Source organism: Heliconius melpomene, chromosome 8 (genome assembly GCF_056956725.1).
Source record: "Heliconius melpomene rosina isolate 202511_hmr_F chromosome 8, ASM5695672v1, whole genome shotgun sequence".
NCBI classification, from domain to species: domain Eukaryota; kingdom Metazoa; phylum Arthropoda; class Insecta; order Lepidoptera; family Nymphalidae; genus Heliconius; species Heliconius melpomene.
The window spans coordinates 408,645-430,948 of NC_140396.1; the positions used below are offsets into that span (position 1 = coordinate 408,645).

The 22,304-nt window shown below is 35.2% G+C and overlaps 1 protein-coding gene across 1 annotated transcript; it reads left to right on the plus strand.

Annotated features, from left to right (window-relative positions):
- Nucleotides 1–614: 614 nt before the first annotated feature.
- Nucleotides 615–22,304, plus strand: SMC2 (structural maintenance of chromosomes 2). The gene is made up of 20 exons (XM_085189264.1): nucleotides 615–945; nucleotides 1,110–1,259; nucleotides 1,422–1,583; nucleotides 2,008–2,118; nucleotides 2,487–2,608; nucleotides 3,257–3,413; nucleotides 3,830–4,021; nucleotides 4,486–4,621; nucleotides 4,787–4,962; nucleotides 5,236–5,419; nucleotides 6,559–6,632; nucleotides 7,076–7,222; nucleotides 7,630–7,851; nucleotides 8,433–8,575; nucleotides 9,473–9,572; nucleotides 10,012–10,124; nucleotides 10,872–11,100; nucleotides 11,488–11,682; nucleotides 15,266–15,472; nucleotides 21,002–22,304. Exons 1-20 carry the CDS (start codon nucleotides 778–780, stop codon nucleotides 21,578–21,580), a joined length of 3,567 nt encoding a protein of 1,188 aa, XP_085045390.1. The 5' UTR covers nucleotides 615–777; the 3' UTR covers nucleotides 21,581–22,304.

The window sequence follows — 22,304 nt, forward strand, 5'->3', positions numbered from 1 at the left end:
CCTGCCTTACACGCATCGATGGTTCAGTGGTAGAATGCTCGCCTGCCACGCGGGCAGCCCGGGTTCAATTCCCGGCCGATGCATTCTATTTAATTTTCGTCACAGGCAGCCACGTAGTGCTTGCTTTTCATCAGGGACAGAATACCCTCTTCAGCATTAACCACAATCTCGAAAAAAAAAACCCGCCTGCCTTTATAGCAACGAAGATTTAGATGCGTTTGCACGTATTGGATAATTTGAGTTGAATGTATTATTTAATGTCATTTAACTATCTAAAAATAGTAATTTAAATATATTTTAATAAGTACTTGAAAAGATTAGTAGCACAGATTTAAAATTACGGTACCTACTAAAAAATCCTTGCTGTGTAAAACAATTGGAAAATCCTTATTGAAACTACGAAAATGCGGGTTGCATTAGGGTTTAATTAATTTTCACATTATCTTAAGTGCTTTGCAAACATACATTATATTAATAATCCAGTAGTAAAAGCGGGCGAAGCCGCAATAGGGTCGCTAGTTTATAATAAAATAAGTCAAATAGGTTATACTGTACTGTATATTCTTAAAACAATTCTGTACTGTATATATTATCTGTCGATATAGATTCAATTCAACCAAAGGTGTCATATCAACTGTCAAAGTTTAAACAAAATAACGCAACGGTTCCCGCTTTCATAAAAACTTGGTGTTTGATCTTATACTTGGTCTTGTAATTTGTGTTTTATAGCTGTTTTGGTTTATGTAAAACGTCTTCGACATTTATATCACGTTCAAAATGTACATTAAGTCGATAGTGTTAGACGGATTTAAATCCTACGGTAACAGAGTGGAGATAACCGGGTTCGATCCGGAGTTTAACGCTATTACTGGTCTAAATGGCACAGGGAAATCCAATATATTAGATTCTATTTGTTTTGTGTTAGGGATTACTAATCTTTCAAATGTAAGTTGATTTAATTTAGTTTAATTTTTATATTATGTCTTTGTATGTTTGAACATTGAAAGCAGAACATTGAATAGTTGCAATATCTTATTGTAGACTTCCTCTATTTTGTTGTTTCTATAATACGATGAGTGATTATTAAATTATTGTTTTTTATTGATTAGGTAAGAGCTGGCAGTCTTCAAGAGCTTATTTACAAACATGGTCAGGCAGGAATCACAAAAGCAACAGTTAGCATTACTTTTGATAACAGAGACAAGAGACAGTGTCCCATAGGATACGAGAACCATGATGAAATTACTGTTACAAGACAGGTATAATATTTTTTATAAAATTAATACTTTGTTTATGAGTATCCGATAATTTTATTTGACTAAAATGAATGATTTCATTAAATCCTATTCACTAATGCTTTAAAATATATTTATTAAATATGATATTAAAAATAGTAAATATATCTTTATTTTTATTTCTAGGTGGTTATGGGAGGAAAGAACAAGTATTTAATAAATGGAATCAATGTACAAAATAAGAGAGTCAGTGATCTCTTCTGTTCAGTACAGCTTAATGTTAACAATCCACATTTTCTTATTATGCAAGGGAGGATCACTAAGGTGTTAAACATGAAACCACCTGAGGTGATTATAATATCTGTTATAATGAATTAATTATAATATGTAAATATAGTACACTAAAATTATTTAATGTACTAATTTGCAAATAACACAGCTGAATATTCACAATCATGATATTTTTTATTAATTTAGGAACAATAATATTGTGTGTTTAAAAGTATTGTGCTGCATAGTACTGCATATAAGTCAATTAACTAATGGTTGTGGGTTTGATTCCCACCTGAGAGAATGAAATATTTTCATTTCCTTGCTCTGGTAACATGACAAAATGTGGCATTGAGTTCCGGCACTCACTATTAATTCTGGCAATCTCTCAAAAACAAGGAAGACTTTTTAGATAATATACTTTGTTTCTATTTATATATTCTAAATATTTGTGATCTATACAAATAATGCACATGAAGTTAAATTATTCTATTTATTGCAGATATTGTCAATGGTTGAAGAAGCTGCTGGCACAAGAATGTATGAAGCAAAGAAACAAGCTGCTCAAAAGACCATAGAGAAGAAAGATGCTAAACTGAGAGAGTTAAATGATGTATGTTCTTTTTAGTATTTTTTTCTACTTCACATTGTATTCCGCATATAGCAGAATAAGCAGGAGGAACCCTGAACCCTTACTCGGTTCCCAATTTTTTTGACACATTTGATGGGAGCATATTTTCAAGACATTGTCTTTTGGATTTTTGAACTGAACTTTGTCTATAAGAGTATAGAAATGAAAATAATTTAAATAGCATCATACTCCAAGCTGAAACCAAACCTACAACAATTGTGTTTCCATTCAGATGCTGTAAATTTGGACCCACAAACTTTATGTGTGCAGTCACACAATATCTTGTTGCTTCCATTAAAATATATTCCAAATAAATGTTTTTAAATTAAATGTTTATATGTATATTCTAGATAATAAAAGAAGATATAGCACCGAAATTGCAAAAATTACAAGATGAAAGGTCGCAATTTCAAGAATATCAAAAAGTGGTCCGAGAATTAGAAAATCTAACCAGGCTTTATGTTGCTTGGAAGTAAGTTATTTTTACATACATTTGTTTGTTTACGTACAAAAAACAATAAAATTATGCGTAATGGAATCATTCTGTTCATTTGATTGTTCAAAATAGCATGCTAAAGTCTATTTGAATAAATAATGTTTTAAATTTTAATTTGAATGTAAGTTTTTAATTTTTGCCATACAAATTGTAACATTGTGTAACAAAGTGTAATTTTCAAACTATGTGAGAGACTTTTATTACAGATCATAACTGCGGTTATTGCATTTTTTACAATAATTTTCTTATAAAAGATTTATTACACTATATCTCCAGAATTTAGTGAAATGTGAGAAGCAGAGCGTCTTAACACTAAGCTCTCTCTGCCTACATGCGGGATACAATGTGAAGCTGCTTTCTTATAAACTTAATTTTTTAATGCTGTATCACGCATATAGCATGGTAGGTGGAAAGAAACTGGACACTTAGTATTAAGACACTGCATTCTCTCTCTCTTGGAATGGGAACAGTGTCTTAATAGACATTCAAGATGTAATGCCAAGAATTAGGCAAAAAGTGGGAAATGTAAATGTCTAAATGGCTCTTAACATTATATTCCAGGGTTCTTTCTGCCTACCTAGCCTAATGTGTGATATTCAAAGTGAAGCTTTAAAAATATTACAGATATGTAACAGCAGAAAAGAGTACGAAAGAAGCAGAGAACAAAGTGACAGAAGTCCAAGATGAAATCAAGAACAAGAAGGAGGAGATAAAAAGCAACGAGAAGGAAATGAAGCAGTTAGACAAAGAGATTGCTGAGTTAAATAAGAAATTGGATGAGGTATTTATTATTATTTTATATTTACTATGTTATTTTAGAGGTTTGTTTTGGTAGAAAATTTAATTTGTGCGTACAATTCCTATTTGAGAGTGATTACTTAGATATTTAAATTATTAATGTTCCTCTGCTGTCGTAAGAGAAGTGTGGTATTGAGTTCCGAAATTTAATACATTATTTTGCAAACTCGGTTGAAAAGTGGGGTATTTTTTTAAGATAAATTTTCTAAGACAAAATTATGTTTTCTTTAATTATACGCTGTATCTTGGGCGTAAATGTCGTAAGATGAAAAATTGATACTTTTGCTTACTTTGGCTTTTTAATAAGCTATATATAGTAATAAATATTTTTCTATTGTTTTACAATGTAAATAACAAAGTGATATATAATAATTAATTTAAGAAGTTGCACGTCGACAGGAAAGCGGCAACACGCTCTCCCATCTGCAGACCTCGCTTGGGGCCGCAGAGCGCGTGGAGGCGAGCGCGGGGGCCGCGGCGCGGGGGGCGCGTGACGCGTTGAGCGAGCACGCGCGGCGCGCACGTCTGCTGCAGCGCGCGCTGGAGGACGACAGGGCCGCGCTGACGGACAAGGCTGGCGGGTTGGATAAGGTACTGTAGGGGCTATGTATACAAATTTTTAAATTTATAATATGAATATATAAATATAAATAAATATATAATAATAAGTAGAGGGCGTCGAAGCGCAGCGGCACAAGAGGTGTGACTGTTGTGGGTTTGATGCGCACTCGAGTAAGTGAAATATTTATCTAGGTTTATATTTTCATTTCTTCCCTCTGGTGGCGAGGTACAACGCGCCGTTGAGTTCTACCACTCAACAGGCAATGCCTCCAGAATTCAGCAGAAAACAGGGAACGGAGTGTCTTAAGACTAGGTCTACTCTGCTCTGCAGGATACAGTGTGAAGTTGATTTAATTTATTTTTTTAATTTATAATAATAAGTCCAAGCATTTCAATAATATGTTAACCTGCGGTCTTCAATAGTTCCAGATACTATAAAAAATATTATTGAAATAAAGATAATTCTCAGGCGACATAGAATTTTTTCTCTCTAGGTGTCATCAACATTCTCTCGTCTAAAAGCTCAGAGTGAGGAAAGTGCAGCAGCACTAGGAGCGGCTCAGGAACGCTTCCTAGCAGTCAGCTCTGGAAGAGAAGGCGCTTCGGAGTCACTGCAGGATCAGTTGATGAGTAATTATATATTATTTAGTCATTTAAGGTTTATTATTAATCAAGTTACTTTGATTTGAGCTCTCTCCGATGTAGAGATATTAAATAATGGGATCCGTAGCTGATCGGTGGGCCCTCTTCAAGGTCTGGTCTTTTTTCATTGAGTATAGTATTTCCCCAAAACAGGTGCTAAACAAGAAGCGTCCGAGGCGTCAACACGCGTGTCTCAGAGCAAGATGGAACGCCAGCACGCGGAGGAGTCGCTGCGGTCGCTGCAGCGCGAGTACGACAGCAGCAGCGCGCAGCACCGCACCGACGCCCGCGACATCGAGCGCCTGCGCGGAGACGTCACCGACTTGCAGGTCAGTGCGGCCTGAGTGAGTCACCCTGCAGGACGGCAGCGATGTGCACTATAATATTTAGAAATACATAAAATACTTTAATTAAAAATATATATATATGTACAAAATTGTGAAAAACAAAAAATAATAAACCATTTGATCCCTTCTTAGCATCTATCAAACCACTGTTCAATATTTCATAGTTCGATAAACTTTTAAAATTTCATTTTTTTACTACATCCTACAGAATAGTTAAGGACAATAATATCTCCTGGTAATTTGTCTAACTTACAGTCACAACTGTCCAACATGCAATTCAGTGAGGAGCGCTGCAGTGCTCTGCGCGAGAGCGCTCGTACTCTGCAACAAAGCGCGCGCGCCGGTCGCGACCGCGCTGAAGCGCTCGCTGTGAGACTGCAGCGCTGCGACTTTCATTATACTCCACCGACGCACGACTTTGATAATAGGAAGGTTAAAGGTATGTCAAGACAGAATACATTTATTTCATTTAATTATTTTTTTTTCCTTTACGCTGTATCTGATATATAGCAAGGTAGGCGGAGTGATCTAAGTTAGAAGAAATATGTTTACTGACCTTTGATTAACTATACATATTGCATTCAAATATGGCTCAAAAATATGGCAAGAGTCAATATAAACAGAAATTCAAAATATTATTACACACAGACTCATGTATATACGAACATTTTTTTAAAATCCAACCATATAACAGTGAGTTAAGGTTTTTAACCTTCTTCTACTGACATTGTATTCCCATAGACACCACAAAATATAAAAAAAATTCAGCTTTTAATGATGTTCAAATTTAAACACCGCCGCTTCAGTATCTTACTATAAAAAGCTTATGTGTCGGATAGTGTGTGACAGGTGGTCATAGAAGGAGAAGAAATATAGAAGGAAAAGTGTCTATGAGACCATGTCAGCTTTATGATACTAGACTTTCAGTAAAATGGTTATATTTTCATACTGTCTCTATTTTAAATAATGTGTGTTTTTCTATTATTTCGCGTTATTTTAGAATTTAATTTTATTTACATAAATTATATGTATTTATACTAATTCTCTACTGCAGGGATGCCGAACCAATGGCACACATGCCACAAGTGGCAAGTTTGTAAATTTTAATGGCACACAAAAACAAAATGGTTTTGTTTTATAAGTTATCTTATTGAAAATTTTTATTAATTTACACTTATTTTTTACTTTTACTTTTTTTTTTACTTAAGTTACCTAACTGAAACTGGGTCAAAATTGAAACTACATTTACCTTTTCTTTATATCCGTCCATCCGCTAACCTTGTTACCGGCAGCAATACGCCCTTCCACGTCCATCTCGTATCTTCCTTCTCTACTAAACATATTTCCCTCTACTTCTAATATCTTACCATTCATATTGACATTGCATTCCGTCGTCGTGCATTCTTTCAGAGTGGTGACCAATGCCTGCCATTCGCATTCTGATTATGCAATGAGCACTGCATCATCTGCGTCACAGCAGGCAATTCACATTCAAGTCACCTAATTACACTCCCGTATCACTTTGTTTCAGTCCTTGGATATATACATTTTTTACATTAATTATGTATTGTTATACAGGGACAGTATGTCGTCTCATAGACGTGAAGGACCCGATACATTGCACGGCGCTTGAGACTGCTGCTGGTGGCAGGGTGAGTTAGATTGATTTGTAATAATTATAAAAAAAATATGCATCTCATAATAATTGTTAAAATTTGCTATATGAATAAAGAATTATAAAAATATACATATATAAATGAATCAATCAAAAATAATAGTAGTTTTGGATTCTACTCCCATTCGGTCAGATGAAGCATTGCTTAAGAATACTTCCCACCCTTAGTGTACAGCGAAGGCTAAAGTTACCTCGCAAAAATGAAATGATAATTAGGCTAACAATATTAAAGAAATATATTTATATTATTTTATGTTTATGTTAACATATTTAGGGATAAAATAAAGTGAAATGCCATTTCCTGTCTACATAAAAAGTCTAAGGCGATTTAATTATAATTTATTGTATACTATTGTACTCAATAAACAGTACTGTCAGGACTATTCTTTATACCATTTCTTTTCTATATTATATTCACAGCTGTACAACGTAGTAGTAGACACGGAGACGACCAGCAAGTTGCTGCTGCAGCGCGGCCGCCTGCAGACGCGCACCACCATCATACCCCTCAACAAGATATCACCGCACGTGATAGCTAAGGACACCGTGCGACTGGCGCAGGAGATTGTGAGTACTCAATATATCTGAGCAATTATTAATAATTATAAAACCTTTTTATATTTAAAGGCCAGTTGTGGCGCATAGGCATAAACGTGCGTAGGTTCGATTCCCACCAATCAATTCTGTCATCAGGTGTGGCCAAACAAATTCTTTATATTAATTAATTATTTATGTATAATATATAGGGTTACCATATGAAGTACTTTTTTACATAATTTAAATGTACGAATGTAAACAAATTGTTCGAATCTTAATATTTTCACATCATATAAAAATATATTTCTGATGCTTGTTTTTTTTTTAAATATTTCTTAGTAAATTAACATTTATTTGGATTTTCAAGCATATGTAAATATTTATTATGTAATGTCTTATTAATAATCATAATTATTAATAATAATTTTACTGTACAGGGTGGCGGTCCGTCCCAAGTCCAATTAGCCCTGGACCTGGTGACGTATCCCTCTGAAACCCGCCCAGCGCTCGCGTGGGTGTTCGGAGCCACTCTCGTATGTTCGTCGCTAGAAGTGGCTAAGAAGGTGACCTTCCACCCGCGAGTGCGCGCGCGCACCGTCACCTTGGACGGGGACGTGTTCGACCCCTCAGGAACCTTGTCGGGAGGTGCGAGGCAGAAGGTTAGTTGCTTTTAGAGGTTATCCACTTTCCATCACATTTTCAAAACATTGTACATTGAGTGTTGGAATTTGACGCCGCGTTTTATCTTGTTATTATCAAGTGATCGAACCCACTACCGTCGCGTTAAATAAAAACAAAAACAGGGTTGATGAACAAGTGTGCGCATGTGTATTATACAGTAATCATTATTTATTGATTAATATTAAACAACCAATAGGAACCCAATATTATTATTACAGTAAAATTGTAGAGTCGTGGCCGTCCTGAAGTTACGCTTTCACAACTCTAAAACAAAATAATAAAAAGGTAGAAAACCAAATCTGCGCAGCCCATTAAACCTACAGCTAACTTCAAACGGTCACGAGGTGTTGACAGTAATGTATATAAAAAAGTACTAACACGGATGGGGGAGGATCAGAAAGTCAATAAAGCTACACCTTAAACCTACGTAATTCATAAATGGTCTCTTCGTCAAAACCGAAACTATTGTGGAAGTTTGGTGTTTTAGCTAAAATTGACCGAAATCGAGGTTTTATTCGGTAATTTACTATATACTCAATGTATATCTTTATATGTACAGGGTGGATCAATACTGGTACAACTAGCGGAGCTCAAGAAATTAGAGGCGTCTCTACGCGACGGTGAAGCGCAGTTAGCACAGTGTAACGCGGAGTTAAACGCCTTGAAAAACGCCGCTGATAAACATGCTGCGTTACGACAGAAGTGAGTAAACAGGCTATCTTTTATTTTGCTATCTTCTTCTTATCTTATACTAGCGGGCGCGCGCAGCTTCGCATGCTTATTTAGGGGTGAATTCTAATAAACCACGAAACATGTGTTCAATGAAATATTTTTAAGAGTCTAAATTTAAAATTTTATAAAAATCTGAGGTGATTTAAAAAAAATCCTTACAAACTTTCAACCCCTTATTTGCACCCTTAGGAGAACAATTCTAGAAAACGATGAAACACGTGTTCAATTAAATACTTTTAAAAATCTAAATTTAAAGTTTTATAAAAATTTGTGCTGATTTAATTTTTTTTCCATACAAACTTTCGACCTGTATCTCACCCCTTTAGGGTTAACATTTTCAAAATCCCTTCTTAGCGAATGTCCAGATTACGAAAGTAAACATCTGTCCAAATTTCACGTTCCTACTATCAGCGGTTACGGCTGTGCGTCTTACCTCAGTCAGTGAGGACAAGTCCTTTTATATATATAGATATAAAATTCTCGTGTCACAATGTTCGTTCCCCTACTCCTCCGAAACGGCTTGACCGATTATCATGAAATTTTGTGAGCATATTGAGTAGGTGTTAGAATCGACCAACATCTATTTTTTTTTTAAATAAGAAGAATAAATAAGAAATTAAAAATGGTGGTTGTCCACCTTTAACATTTTAAGTTCTTTTTCATCATTTTTTTTTTATTTTTTAGTTCAAGCGGGCAGAGCCGCCCGCGGGTGTGTCTAGTAATATATATAATCGAGTAAGCTCATCGTTGAATACCAGATGAACAGAATGTCTTAACACTTAAATTCCTTTTGACTAGGGTAGTCATCAATAAGCGTGGAACTGCTTTCTTACAAATAATAATAATTATTATTATGTTCTTTCTCAGATTGGAAATGTCTCAACATGCATTATCGGTAGCTGAAGCGCGAGTGGCGGCCACTGCGCACGCGCAGCTGTACGCTGAAATAACAGCATTAAAAGAAAACGTGAGTATAGGTATTCATAGGTAGCGCCAATAAGACGCAGTAAGTACGCATACTGTTTTAACCATATATTACACTAGTAATACTGAAAATTAAATCAGCTTCACGCTGTATCCCGCACACAGCAGGGTAGGCAGAGGGAACCTAGTGTTAAGACACTCCGTTCCCCACTTTCTGCCGAATTATGGAAATATTAATAAAAATGAACATGTTTTTTAAATTGAAGCCAGTCGTGGCGCAGGGGCACAAAGTGTGACTGTAAATGCGACTGGTTGTGATGTGATGATGTCGAGGCTAACTGCGGCGTTGAGTTCCGCCACTCAGTACGCAATGTCTCCAATATTTGGTGGAAGTGTGGAATGGAGTGTCTTAACACTATGATCCCTCAGCCTACTCTGCTGTGCGGGATACAGCGTGAAGCTGATTGATTTCTGATTTATAGGTAGCAAAACTATCAACAGCACTAGAAGAGGATGAAAAGGTGGCAACTGAAGCGAACGCTCGGGCTAAGGAACTTGCCGTAAAACTCAAAGATATTAAGGGACATAGAGAAAGGTATATTTATAAGCTTTTATTTTCCTCTTCACACAGTATCTCGCAGATAGCGGATAGGCAGAGGATTAAGACATTGTTCTTTGCTTTGCCCAACAGTAGAAAAAAACGCTGCAACTATTCTTGTCCGGAAGGAGAAATAAAATTCATTACTTCTCACATGAATCACATCCACAACCATTAAATGCAACATCACTCATCTGTTGTCGAGAATATTTTTTTAAATAATGATGCATACAACAATTATTTTGCATTTATAATATGAAAGACTTTTTCTGTTTAATCGCCATAATTCATTTAATATAATTAAGGAGGCAACAAAACCAATAAGTTATTATGTAGAAAGGAACCTACATATAACTTCACGCTGTATCCCGCAAACAGTATGGTAGGCAGAGGGAATGTAGTGTTAAGACACTCTGTTCCTCACTTTCTGCCGATTTCTGCAGGCATTGCATGTTGAGTGGCAGAACTCAATGCCGCGCTTTGCCTCTACACCAGAGCGAAGAAATGGAAATATAAACATAAATATTTATTTATAGGATATTTATCCTATAGAACCTTCATATAATGGACGAAAAATTGTGTTATGTAATAACTTCATCGGTTTGATAATAATGTCGTTTACATAAACTCGACCCGTTCATTTGCATGTTCATCATCATTTCCACGCTTTGGTATAAACACAAAGCGTAGCATTAAGCCGCGCCACTCAACATGCAATGTCGATAAAAAAATCTAATTGAACAGAGAATTCAAAAAAGCAGAAGAAGCTCTTAAAAAGGCTAAAAAGGATGCAGAGCATCATTCTACATTATGGAAACAGAGGGAACAAGAGTTTGAGACACTTCGCCTTGAAGTCCAGGAGTTGGAGACGGCAGTTGCGAACAGTACAGCGCAAATACAGGAAATGGAAGCTAGCGAGGCGGAGTTGACCGCTGCGATGGAGGCGGCAACCGCGGAGCTCCACAAAACTACGGTAATGTTAAACTCTGTGGTTAATGTTTTGCTATAATATGATGAAAAAATTACGAAACCTATGAAAACGTTACACATGTAAAAATCAATATACATACATAAACTAGATATAATCGGGACTGTCTTGGCACAGTACGGAACAGTATGATTCCGACTCCAGGAAATTAATGTCTCTAAAAACCTCCTGTGATAAAAACACAAAGCATGGCGTGGACTTCTGGTACTCATCACGGTCATATTGAAAAGTACCCGAAATTTGGGAATACTGTGTTATAACAATATATTAATTTTTTTTAAATGCTGTATGATATACGGCATAAAACGGTAAGCTATTTTTATAGCTATTATAATTTTATATATTTTTTTACTATGCTATATCATTTTCCAGGAAGCTGTTAAAGAAATCCAATCACTAATAAAGAAGCAAAGATCTGAAATATCGAAACGCAGTGCCGACATAGGTCGTCTCGCACAAAAGAGGGAACAGCTCGCCAAGCGTATCACTGAACTGGAGTTAGCTATAAAGGAGCTGGAATATAAAGTGGGGGAACTGCAAACTGAAGCCGCTGATTGTGAGAAAAAGGTAGGTCTTTTTTTATCGTAGAAAACCTTATTACGTTTTCTAAAGAGTGTCGAAATTCTTAGTGTTTTTCTTTCCTAAGTGTAGAATAAAATTTTAAAATTCAAATGAAATTCTCTTGTCAAATGATAATTGTTACTAATTATCTAATTTAATTTGTAAAAATCTCCCTTCAGAGATGCTATAGAAGTTTTATGTATCTTACTAGCTGTCCCAGCAGACCTTGTTCTGCCGTATTTCTCTAAAATAAAGTTATATTGTTTTTTTTTATGTGAATAGCTGATCTGACAGATTTGACTAATTGCATCGGTGGAATATACATATTGTAAGAAATCGGAAGTGGTTAAGATTTTTAAAAAACACGATAAAAACACATATCCTCTATATTTTTCTAACGTATTCGGATAGAGGTTCTACATAATTATAATAAGTGATATGTATCACTCAATTACAATACTTCACACTAGATACCTTCCAATCAGGGCTATCGCCTACAAACAACTGCCTCCATTTGACACAATTCCAGTGCTTTTATAGTCTTTTTTTTCACCTACACTTACCCACTTTACACACTAACAATATAATAAAATAATACGAAACTGGTTTTCCTTGTTTCCATCGAAGAGTTTTGAGTACCCCACGTTAAAAGATATGCATATCTTGTAAAATGGTCTGATAGTGGATGAAAGTACTTCTTAGTCGGCCTAGAGCCCCAAAACCTCCAATAATATCAATGGAACCTGTCTCAAAAGGTTTTGTGGCAGGACTCAAGCAAGACATCGAACCAATATTTATTTAGTTTTCTTGATTTGTTCTTTATATTATACATATAATACTAGTTTCACATATTTTTTTATGTTTTTATGATTATCAGAAGGCAATCGATCCACTGAAATTTTAAACTCAATCAACTCATTGTGTTGATGAAACAAACTTTGTTATTGTTCTACAATAGTCCTCCATTGAACTGTTATTTGCATAACGCTGGTCAATTTCTGGTGTACTGCTCATGTAGATTTGTAGGAAATATGGAATCAGTTCCAGTTCCTTAAACCAATGAGTACAATGACTCTGGTGGCGAAACCAATGGCACTAATTTCATTTTGCCATTTGCGCAACACAATCCATTTGGTTCATTTTTGTATGCCAATGCCTTGCAATATGGGCAAACTGAGTTTATAGATCTAATAACAATCCATTGGTAGTAACTAGTCAGTTGAATGAAGAGTAGATTCATTTTTATTTATATACATGCCATATGGGAATTGCAAGAGAAAAAAAGCCCGTAAGCGAGAACCTGTCAGCTGCAAACAAGCACCTTCATGCTGTCGCTAGGACTGTTGCGATAGAAAAAGGATACAAACATGTATGGGTTAAGAGCGGTCGAATTTTTAAGCGTAAAACTGACTTTTCTAAATATAAACTGGTCAAGGATATTGATTTTCTTAAAAGTATGACACTGTAATCAGCTGTCACTCCAAACATGTTCCAACGTTAAAGTTATAACATTCTCCTATCTAAACATATATTGTCAAAATGTACGTGGATTGAGAACCAAAACCCATACCTTTTACACTAACATTTGTTGTAATAATTATGATATTATTGTTCCCACTGAAACATGGCTCAATGATAACATACTAAATTCCGAATTGTTTGACAATAGATACATCGTTTTTAGAAGAGACAGAAAGTTAATAAGTTTCCAACATAAACATGAAGGAGGTGGAGTACTTATAGCTGCTAAAAAAAAAGATTGCAGTCGCATGTACAGTTGGGAAAGCGAATGCGAAGATTTATGGATCACAATACAATTTAAAATTTCAAACAAAATGTATAATTTGGCCTTGTGTGGTGTATATTTACACCCACCTGTTAGAATAAATATATTAAAAAAAATCATAAATAACTGTAATCGTGTATCTGAATTGCATAGTTATAGTACATGTGTTTTGGGTGTATTGAATGACAGTGGTTCCCAAAAATATTGATATCCAGGTATCTCAACTTTAACTAGTACGCTTATAGATTTCGCTAATTTAAAAGTTCGCTTTAAAAGTGATTATGACCTTATTAATAATCATCTTATGAATATAAAATGGAAAGTTGTTTTATTTTATCACCTTACAGTCGATGAAATAGTTGATTTTTTTATGAAGTATTAAATTCATGTATACAAGAGTTTGTTCCAATATATAAGCCAAAAAATTCTAAATATCCTATTTGGTTTAGCCACAATCTTAACCATTAAACCTGTAAACCATTTTACTTAGTACCTCACGAAGTCTTGAATCAAAAACTGTATGGGAATCAAAAACTGTATACGGGAAAACTACTGCAGTGGCTTCAATCATTCACGGAATAAATAATAATAAATAAAAAGTAATTTCAGGTTATCAGTCAACGTTACATGAAATTAGATCTGGTGTCCCACAAGGCTCTCTTAGGACCGTTTTTATTCAATATATTTATCAACGATTTGCTGGCAACCTTTTCCCACTGTACCCCGTTCATGTACGCTGATGATTTAAAATTCCTAAAAGTCGTGGATACTATCGAAGACGTGGCTCTACTATAGAGTGATTTGGATGAACTGGTGAATTGGTGTAAAGAAAATAGCATATTCATGAATGTTTTCATGTGACTTTCACCGGGAAACTTAATACTATTAAACGTGATTCCTATGTTAACGGAGTACCTATAATAAAAGTAGACACAATTAAAGATCTCGGTGTAGTTTTTGACTTCAAACTTACATTTGATCAACATATTTCCGAAATTACGAAGAAAGCTACACACTTTCTTGGATTAATTATGAGAAACTCCAATAAGTTTACACAAGTGAAAACTAAAATAATGCTTTATAATAGTCACGTTCGCAGCATGCTTGAATATAATAGAATTGTTTTGAGACCTCACTATTTAACTAGCTCGTTGCGCATCGAGCGAATTCACAAAAGATTTCTATGACATTTAGCAAAATTCCGAGGAATCTGAGAAAGCAAACCTTCTTATAAGGATAGATTGCAGTATTTTTAAATTCAATCGTTACCCGAAAGAAGGGACATACTCGATCTATTTTTCCTTCATAAATTAATGAACTATCAGTATGATTGTCCTAACTTGTTACAATATGTTTAAAGTTCCCTATAAATGTCCTAAAAATCCCGTAACACTTATCAAGCATATTTAATAATAGTAATATATCGTTTTTTGCAACTTATAATTTACTTTTGTGCAGTTTTAGTTGTAAGCACAAGTTTTTACTGTGATTGTTATTAGGTAATCTTTTTCTCACACAAAAATATTTGCATGTGGAGGGAGTTATGTGGAGAGTAACAAGCATATGTATAGTTCTTATTTTTTTTAAAGTATATATATACCAATTTTACAGAGCTGTACCTGTACCTATGTGATAAACCAAACCAATAAATAAATAAATACATGGATAGATTAATAATAATTCAAATCAATTAAAATTATACATTTTTAGTATTTCCTTTGGAAATTAGAGATTTTTTAGATAAAAAGGTCGTTTAACCTTTTGAATCGAAATATTATTTACAATACTCTTCGCACTCGCTAGATGAAGTCTCTAGAACTAGAGCATCCGTGGATCTCCTCCGAGGTGGCGTACTTCGGTCTGGCCGGCGGCGCGTACGACTTCGCGCGCATGGAGGGCGGCGGCGCGGTGGCAGGCGCGCGCGTGGCGCAGCTGCGCGAGCGCAAGGACAAGCTGGCCAGGGGCCTTAACGCGCGCGCGCACACGCTACTTGGCAAGGAAGAGGAGCAGGTACGTCCTAGAGTACAAGAGCGCTCGAGCTCGTGAAACGGAATATTATTGTGTACTTGATCAAGCAGTAAAAACAGAAAAAGAAAATCAAGGACACAATGGTGTTCTTGATCGTATAACAGACTGATTCATTATTAATTAAAGCTATAGAATAATTATATATTTACTATTATAAAAAACGAAAAATTTTCACGTCGCTACGTGGTTCGTTGGTTAAATTTCTCCAAATTTTCACATATTTTATAAAAGTAATTTTCTTTGCTAAGTGTTAAATACACATTTAAAAAATATATATATCTTTTAAAATTGAATTCTTTTATTAATCTCCAAAAATTATGTCTAGATATTAATTGTTATTTCTTGCTCTACTTTTAAAGACATATGACATGACAATGTTGGCTAGTAAATACTATACTCTTCCCCTCGGACCTCGGTAGAGATTAGACGTGTGCAATTTATTTATTTATATTAGTTATTTTTATTTTGCATAATGTATTTTTGAGTAAATTTAAATCGTTAAATTCAGTGAAGTACCAGGCGCGCATAAGAAAGGCGAAAGTCAATTGAATGTATAAAAAGGACAGCAAGAGTGAAGATGAAGCTAGCAAATGGAGCTACAACCTCAACATAATTTAAATTGACAATCTAATGATCAACAACGTCAACTGACAATGTCGCTTAATTTGTTACTATCAGAAATTGTCATTGTGTCAACTGTCATTTAAACGCCAAGCATTTGTCAGCTGTCTCTGGTACGTAAACCGCCACAGACTTAATAAGGTTGCCATAATTAAATAATTACTGAGCCTTATTACAGTAGCATTATACTGTGACATCTGGGTTGCTGTTGTACTTATTCTCACTTTGCCGTCAACGTAAATTAGAAAATGCCAAAACTGAAGCGAACGCCGCCTTCTACGCCACAAATTGAGGTAACACGTTGCCACTCCAATCCCAACATCCCTGAAACCGCGAATGAGCCGGAATTTATAAACTTAACGAAAAGAAGTAAGCGTCCTCGTTCTGAGTCTACCCCCCCAAACGAATTAAATGATTTTAAAGAAGAAATCCGGGAGATGCTAGCTAAATGGAATGGAGATCAGGAATCCACTTTAAAAAAATGTATGTCAAAAATTACTGCTGAATTATCAGAAATAAAAGCTCAAAATGAAGAGTTAAAAAAAGTCAAAGCAGAAATTGAAGAATCCGCGAGTCTTATGAGCATGAAGTATGAGGAGATGAAGTCCAGAATGGTGAAATTAGAAACTGAGAGATCGGAACAGCATATTTATATTACCCAATTGGAAAAAAAAATTCAAGATGCTCAAGAATGCCAGCGATCATCTACAATTGAACTAAGAAATATCCCAATAAAACGAGAAGAAACCTACGACGACCTCATAAAAATAATTTCTGATACCGGCAACGCTTTAAACATTCAGATAGAACAAGCAGAAGTGCGAGATGTGTATAGAATGCAGTCTAAACAAGGTCCCACAAAACAAATAATTTTTGAATTGTGCTCAGTCACCAAGAAGAATAAAATGTTACAGGCTGTCCGCCAGTTTAATAAAGGGAAATCCAATGGTTTAAAACTAAATAGTGTCTCAATTGGCTTGCCTGGTGAATCTGCACCAATATATATCTCTGACCGCTTACCATTTTCTTTAAGACAACTTTTTCATCAGGCTAGAAAATTCGCTAAAAATCATAATTTTTCGTTTTGTTGGATCTCATACGGTAAAATTTTTCTCAGGAAAAAAGAAGGTGACAAACCAGTACGCGTCATTTCGGAGAAGACTCTTAATGAATTGTCTGAAGAAAAATCCTAAGTACCAAATTAAGACAAAGTTTTACTTTTTTATATTGTGTGTTGATTTTAATTCTTTTTATTATGTTAGCTATAGTTTTAATATTATTTTCTCTGTCTCATCAAGTATTGATCCGTATAAAACCTTCCTTATAATTAAATTGCAATTTGTTTCCTATATGCTTCTGTATTATATGTTTGCTATTAGTCTGACCTTGATGATGTACTTGTACGAATTTTGCTGTTTTTGTATATGTGATATTTTCCTTTGTTTTCAAGTCCTGTATATGTGCCCTGTAATATCATACTACCGTGATTGATGTGAACTTAATCAACGAAATTGATATATTTGGAGAAGGAAATGCTCATATATGCAGCCCAGAGCAACTTAAAACGTTTATCAAAAATACACCCAAATCCATTAACATTATCCATTTAAATATTCGGAGTGTAAATTGTAATTTTGACAACTTCATAGTGTTTTTGGCAAGTCTTCAAATAACATGTGAGATTATCTTATTATCAGAATGTTGGCTAAAAGATTCTGCAATTGTTCCTGAAATTGATGGATATGTCTCGTATTTCACAAGCAGGCCAAAAAATCAAAATGATGGTGTCATTATGTATGTGAAGTCAAACATGATTCACAATGTCGTGGAACCACAGAAACAGGACGCAACGTACATGGTATGCCATTTAGCCCGATATAAACTATCCATTATAACAATTTACCGCTCACCCTCTGTCCGTAACCAAGATACTTTTTTATGTGAATTGGATAGCGTTCTGGCTAGTTGTATATCATCAAAAAATATTGTCGTTATAGGGGACATGAATATCGACATTACCCCCAATAATCTTACACAACAAGCCCACGACTATCTTAATCTACTAGCTTCGCATGGCTTGATTCCCTCGCATAAACTTCCTACACGTGACAATACATGTCTAGATCATGTAATGACAAAGTCTAATGAAAAAATAAATACATTGGTTATTGACGTCGACATCACAGATCATAAGCCTACAGTTGCCAACATTGAGTGGGGTGAGTTAAATCCTAACCCTAAATTATACCGTACAATTATTAATTATCCTGCTGTCGTCAATGAAATCCTTTCTGTCGATTTTGAAGGAATCATGATAATTAAAAGTGCAAATTGCGCAGCAGAATCACTCGTTTCTACTGTCGGCTGTATCATTAAGAAGCATTCTAAAACTGTTCAAATCAATTCCAAATATAGTACACTAAAACCATGGATAACTAATGGTCTCCTACGGTGTATACGTAACAGAAATAAATTATCTCGTAAAACAAAGGCACATCCTGAAAATTATATACTTAAAATTACATATTTAAGGTACAGAAATTTTTGCAACAAACTTCTTAAAAATCTTAAGAGGAACTATGAGAAAATGGAACTCTATAATGCTCAAAATAACCCTAAGACCACATGGAAGGTCATTAAAAATTTAACATCTACACATAAGAATGTTTCCCAACCCCTAGAACTCTTACATATTGCCTCCGATAGTAAAACTTCGATCAATAACGTTAATAAATTCTTTGCTAATGTAGGCAGGAGATTGGCGGAAACATTCAAACCTATACAGAGTTCACCAAATGCGACCCCTGTTAACGCATCGTACGCTGAACCTTTACATTCGTTTGTTTTATTACCCACAGATGAAGCCGAGGTAAAAAGTACTATTTTGGGACTGCGTATGGATGCAGCCGTTGGCTGGGACGGGATTTCAGCGAGGCTTTTAAGGGATTGTCTACCTAAACTAGTACCTGTAATAACACACATCTGCAATTCTGCTATATCCTCTGGATGTTTTCCGAATGTATTCAAAAAGGCAGTCGTTCATCCAATTCACAAGAGTGGGGATAAATACAGTGTCGATAATTATAGACCGATATCTATCCTGCCAATCATGTCTAAAATTCTAGAAAAAATTATCAACAAACGCTTGATGCACTATCTTGAAGCACAAAATGTCTTAGCATCCAACCAGTATGGTTTTAGACGTGGTAAGTCTACTGAAGATGCTATTGCTTCGTTTGTTGACCATGTAGTTGCTAGCTTGGATAAAGGCACGAAATGCATGGGAGTATTTATTGACCTTTCTAAGGCCTTCGACACTGTTTTTATCCCTTGCCTTATGTCTAAATTGAATACCATTGGTGTTCGAGGTATTCCTTATAAAATGCTGGAGGACTATATTAGCGATCGGAGTCAGTGCGTTAAAATAAATAACCTAATAAGTGACAGCCAGAAGATAAATTTCGGTGTACCCCAGGGGTCAATTTTGGGTCCAACGTTATTTTTGATATATATTAACGACTTATGTAAACTATCGCTTACCAATTGCTCAATATTTACTTACGCCGATGACACGGCATTACTCATAAAAGGCAATAATTGGTCAGAGGTATTTATGCACGCAGAGAATGCACTTAGGTCTGTGACAAGTTGGTTTTCTGATAATTTACTGACTATTAACCTAGCTAAAACAGTGTACATGCCTTTCTCTTTGAAACCAAATACCTTATGTCCAGCTGATACTCTCCTTTTAAAAGTTCATGCCGCAAATTGCCCTAATAACGCCTCCGCTGCAATATGTAAATGTCCGCTGCTTAGAAAAACTAATACCGTAAGGTACCTTGGTGTATTAATTGATATGTCCCTAAACTGGAAGCCTCACATTGATAGCCTAACTGCTAGAGTACGTAAAATCCTTTTTATCTTTAAAAAACTGAGACCATCTGCAGATTACCCTGTTTTAAAGATAGTTTATTATGCCCTATGCCAGTCTATCATTACATATTGCATTTCTATTTGGGGTGCAGCATCAAAGTCTCTACTGCTACCCCTGGAACGGGCCCAGAGGGCTGTCCTAAAAGTCATGACCTTCAAACCTTTTAGATATCCTACATCTCAGCTATACATAGACTGCGCAGTTTTAACGGTGAGACAGCTTTTTGTCCTCCATACCATACTTCGTGTACATAGGAAAAAGGAATACAATAAAAATAACACAACATCTCGTCGGTCATATAATGTTTGCCCCACATACAAATGTAATACTGCCACTGCCCAACGACATTATCATTTTATCGGTGGTCATCTATATAATAAAATTAATAAAATATGCAACATATTTCCTCTTTCCCTTCATCTATGCAAGGCAAAAGTTAGTTTATTTTTACAGGAGCAGGAATACAGTGAGACAGAGAGTTTTATAAAAATAAATACATAGAATAAGATATGTTTTCAATTGATGAGGTTTTTACTACAAATGTGCATCCAGTTTTCTTACTTTTATTATTATTATTTTATTTTTTTTTTTTTCTTACATTTGTATTCAGTTTTTCATACAATAATGAACCAACCAGACACAAGATGTTTGATTGATCTACCGATTTCTAGATCATTTAAAAATTTGTAAGAGCACTGCTACCCATAACACAAGTTAAATCTTACAATGGGTACCAGAGTTCATTAAACCAGAGTGAAATTATTTTATTGAATGCTGTAAATAGGATTGATTTATTGTATCTGGTGACTGTATTCATACATTTTTGGCAATAAACTTTCATTTCATTTCATTTCATTTCATTTTTAGCATTGAGTCAGCTTTTTCTGTGTGTATGTTTTATATTGTCTACTGTTAATGATAATATATTTCATACAAATTTCTCTTTATATCCACAGTACCAAGACGTAATGCGAAAAAAGAAAATCGTGGAAGCCGACCGTGCCAAACTAGTGCAAGTAATGATGGAACTCGATGAAAAGAAACGTCGCACTCTAGTCGTTGCCTGCGAACAAGTCAACCGGGACTTCGGTTCCATCTTTAGCTCCCTTCTCCCCGGAGCCCAGGCACGACTGGCTCCACCCCCCGGCGCCACCTCTACTGTCTTGGACGGCTTACAAGTAGGCGTGGCCTTCAATGGCGCCTGGAAGGAGTCCTTAGCTGAATTATCTGGAGGACAGCGCTCGTTGGTCGCCCTCGCGCTCGTGCTAGCCATGTTGCTATTCAAACCTGCCCCGTTGTATATTCTGGATGAGGTCGACGCGGCCCTGGATCTATCTCACACGCAGAACATAGGTCGTATGTTGAAGGAGCACTTCCGACATTCACAGTTCATAGTTGTCTCGCTGAAGGATGGCATGTTTAATAATGCTAATGTGTTGTTCAGGACTCGTTTTGTAGACGGCATGTCATCGGTACAGCGCACTACTAATACTAATCCTAGTAATGGAAATGTCAATGGTCATTCGAGAAGGTGATTAAATTTAAAATAACTGATGCTTGAATGTTTTTTTTTAGCTTCCTGTTATATCTCGCATATAGCAGGATAGGCATTGGGAAATTTAGTAATGACCTGAATCTAGTACAAATGATGGAATTTTCTAGTGAATGAGTTTTAAAGTCACCACATACAACTATTAATTTGTCAGATCCAGATAACCTTACAAGTACTTGTTCTAAAATTATTTTAGAAATAGTAGTAATAGTTGACTTGGAAATAGGAACAGGTATTAAGAATTATCTAGAGCCTATTAAGAAGCTTTCGTTCGTTACGTTTTTCGACATTTTTTAAATTATTATTACGAGAATTTAAAACTGAATAGGGGAATAAAAGTGTGTTCATGGTAATTAGGTTCCCAGGTTCCCTATGCCTATTTTGCTATGTGCTATGGATGGATTTGCTATGGATACAGCGTGAAGCTATAAAAAGATATCATTAAATAATAAGTTCCACAACTTCTAGTGTCCACTGCACAATCTCTGGTTGTGAGTTAAAAGTTAAAAGTTCTATATATTTTTAAGAAAATACCTTGTACCCTTTTTTGTTTTTAATATTACTAAATGAAAATTTTAACTAACTGTATTGTTTATTTGTTGTTGCATTTAAAAAAAATACAAAAAAAAATTTTACTATTATTTGTTTAAATCAATCTGAATTCATTGTATTCATTCTTTAAGGATTTAATAAAGATTTTGTATTGA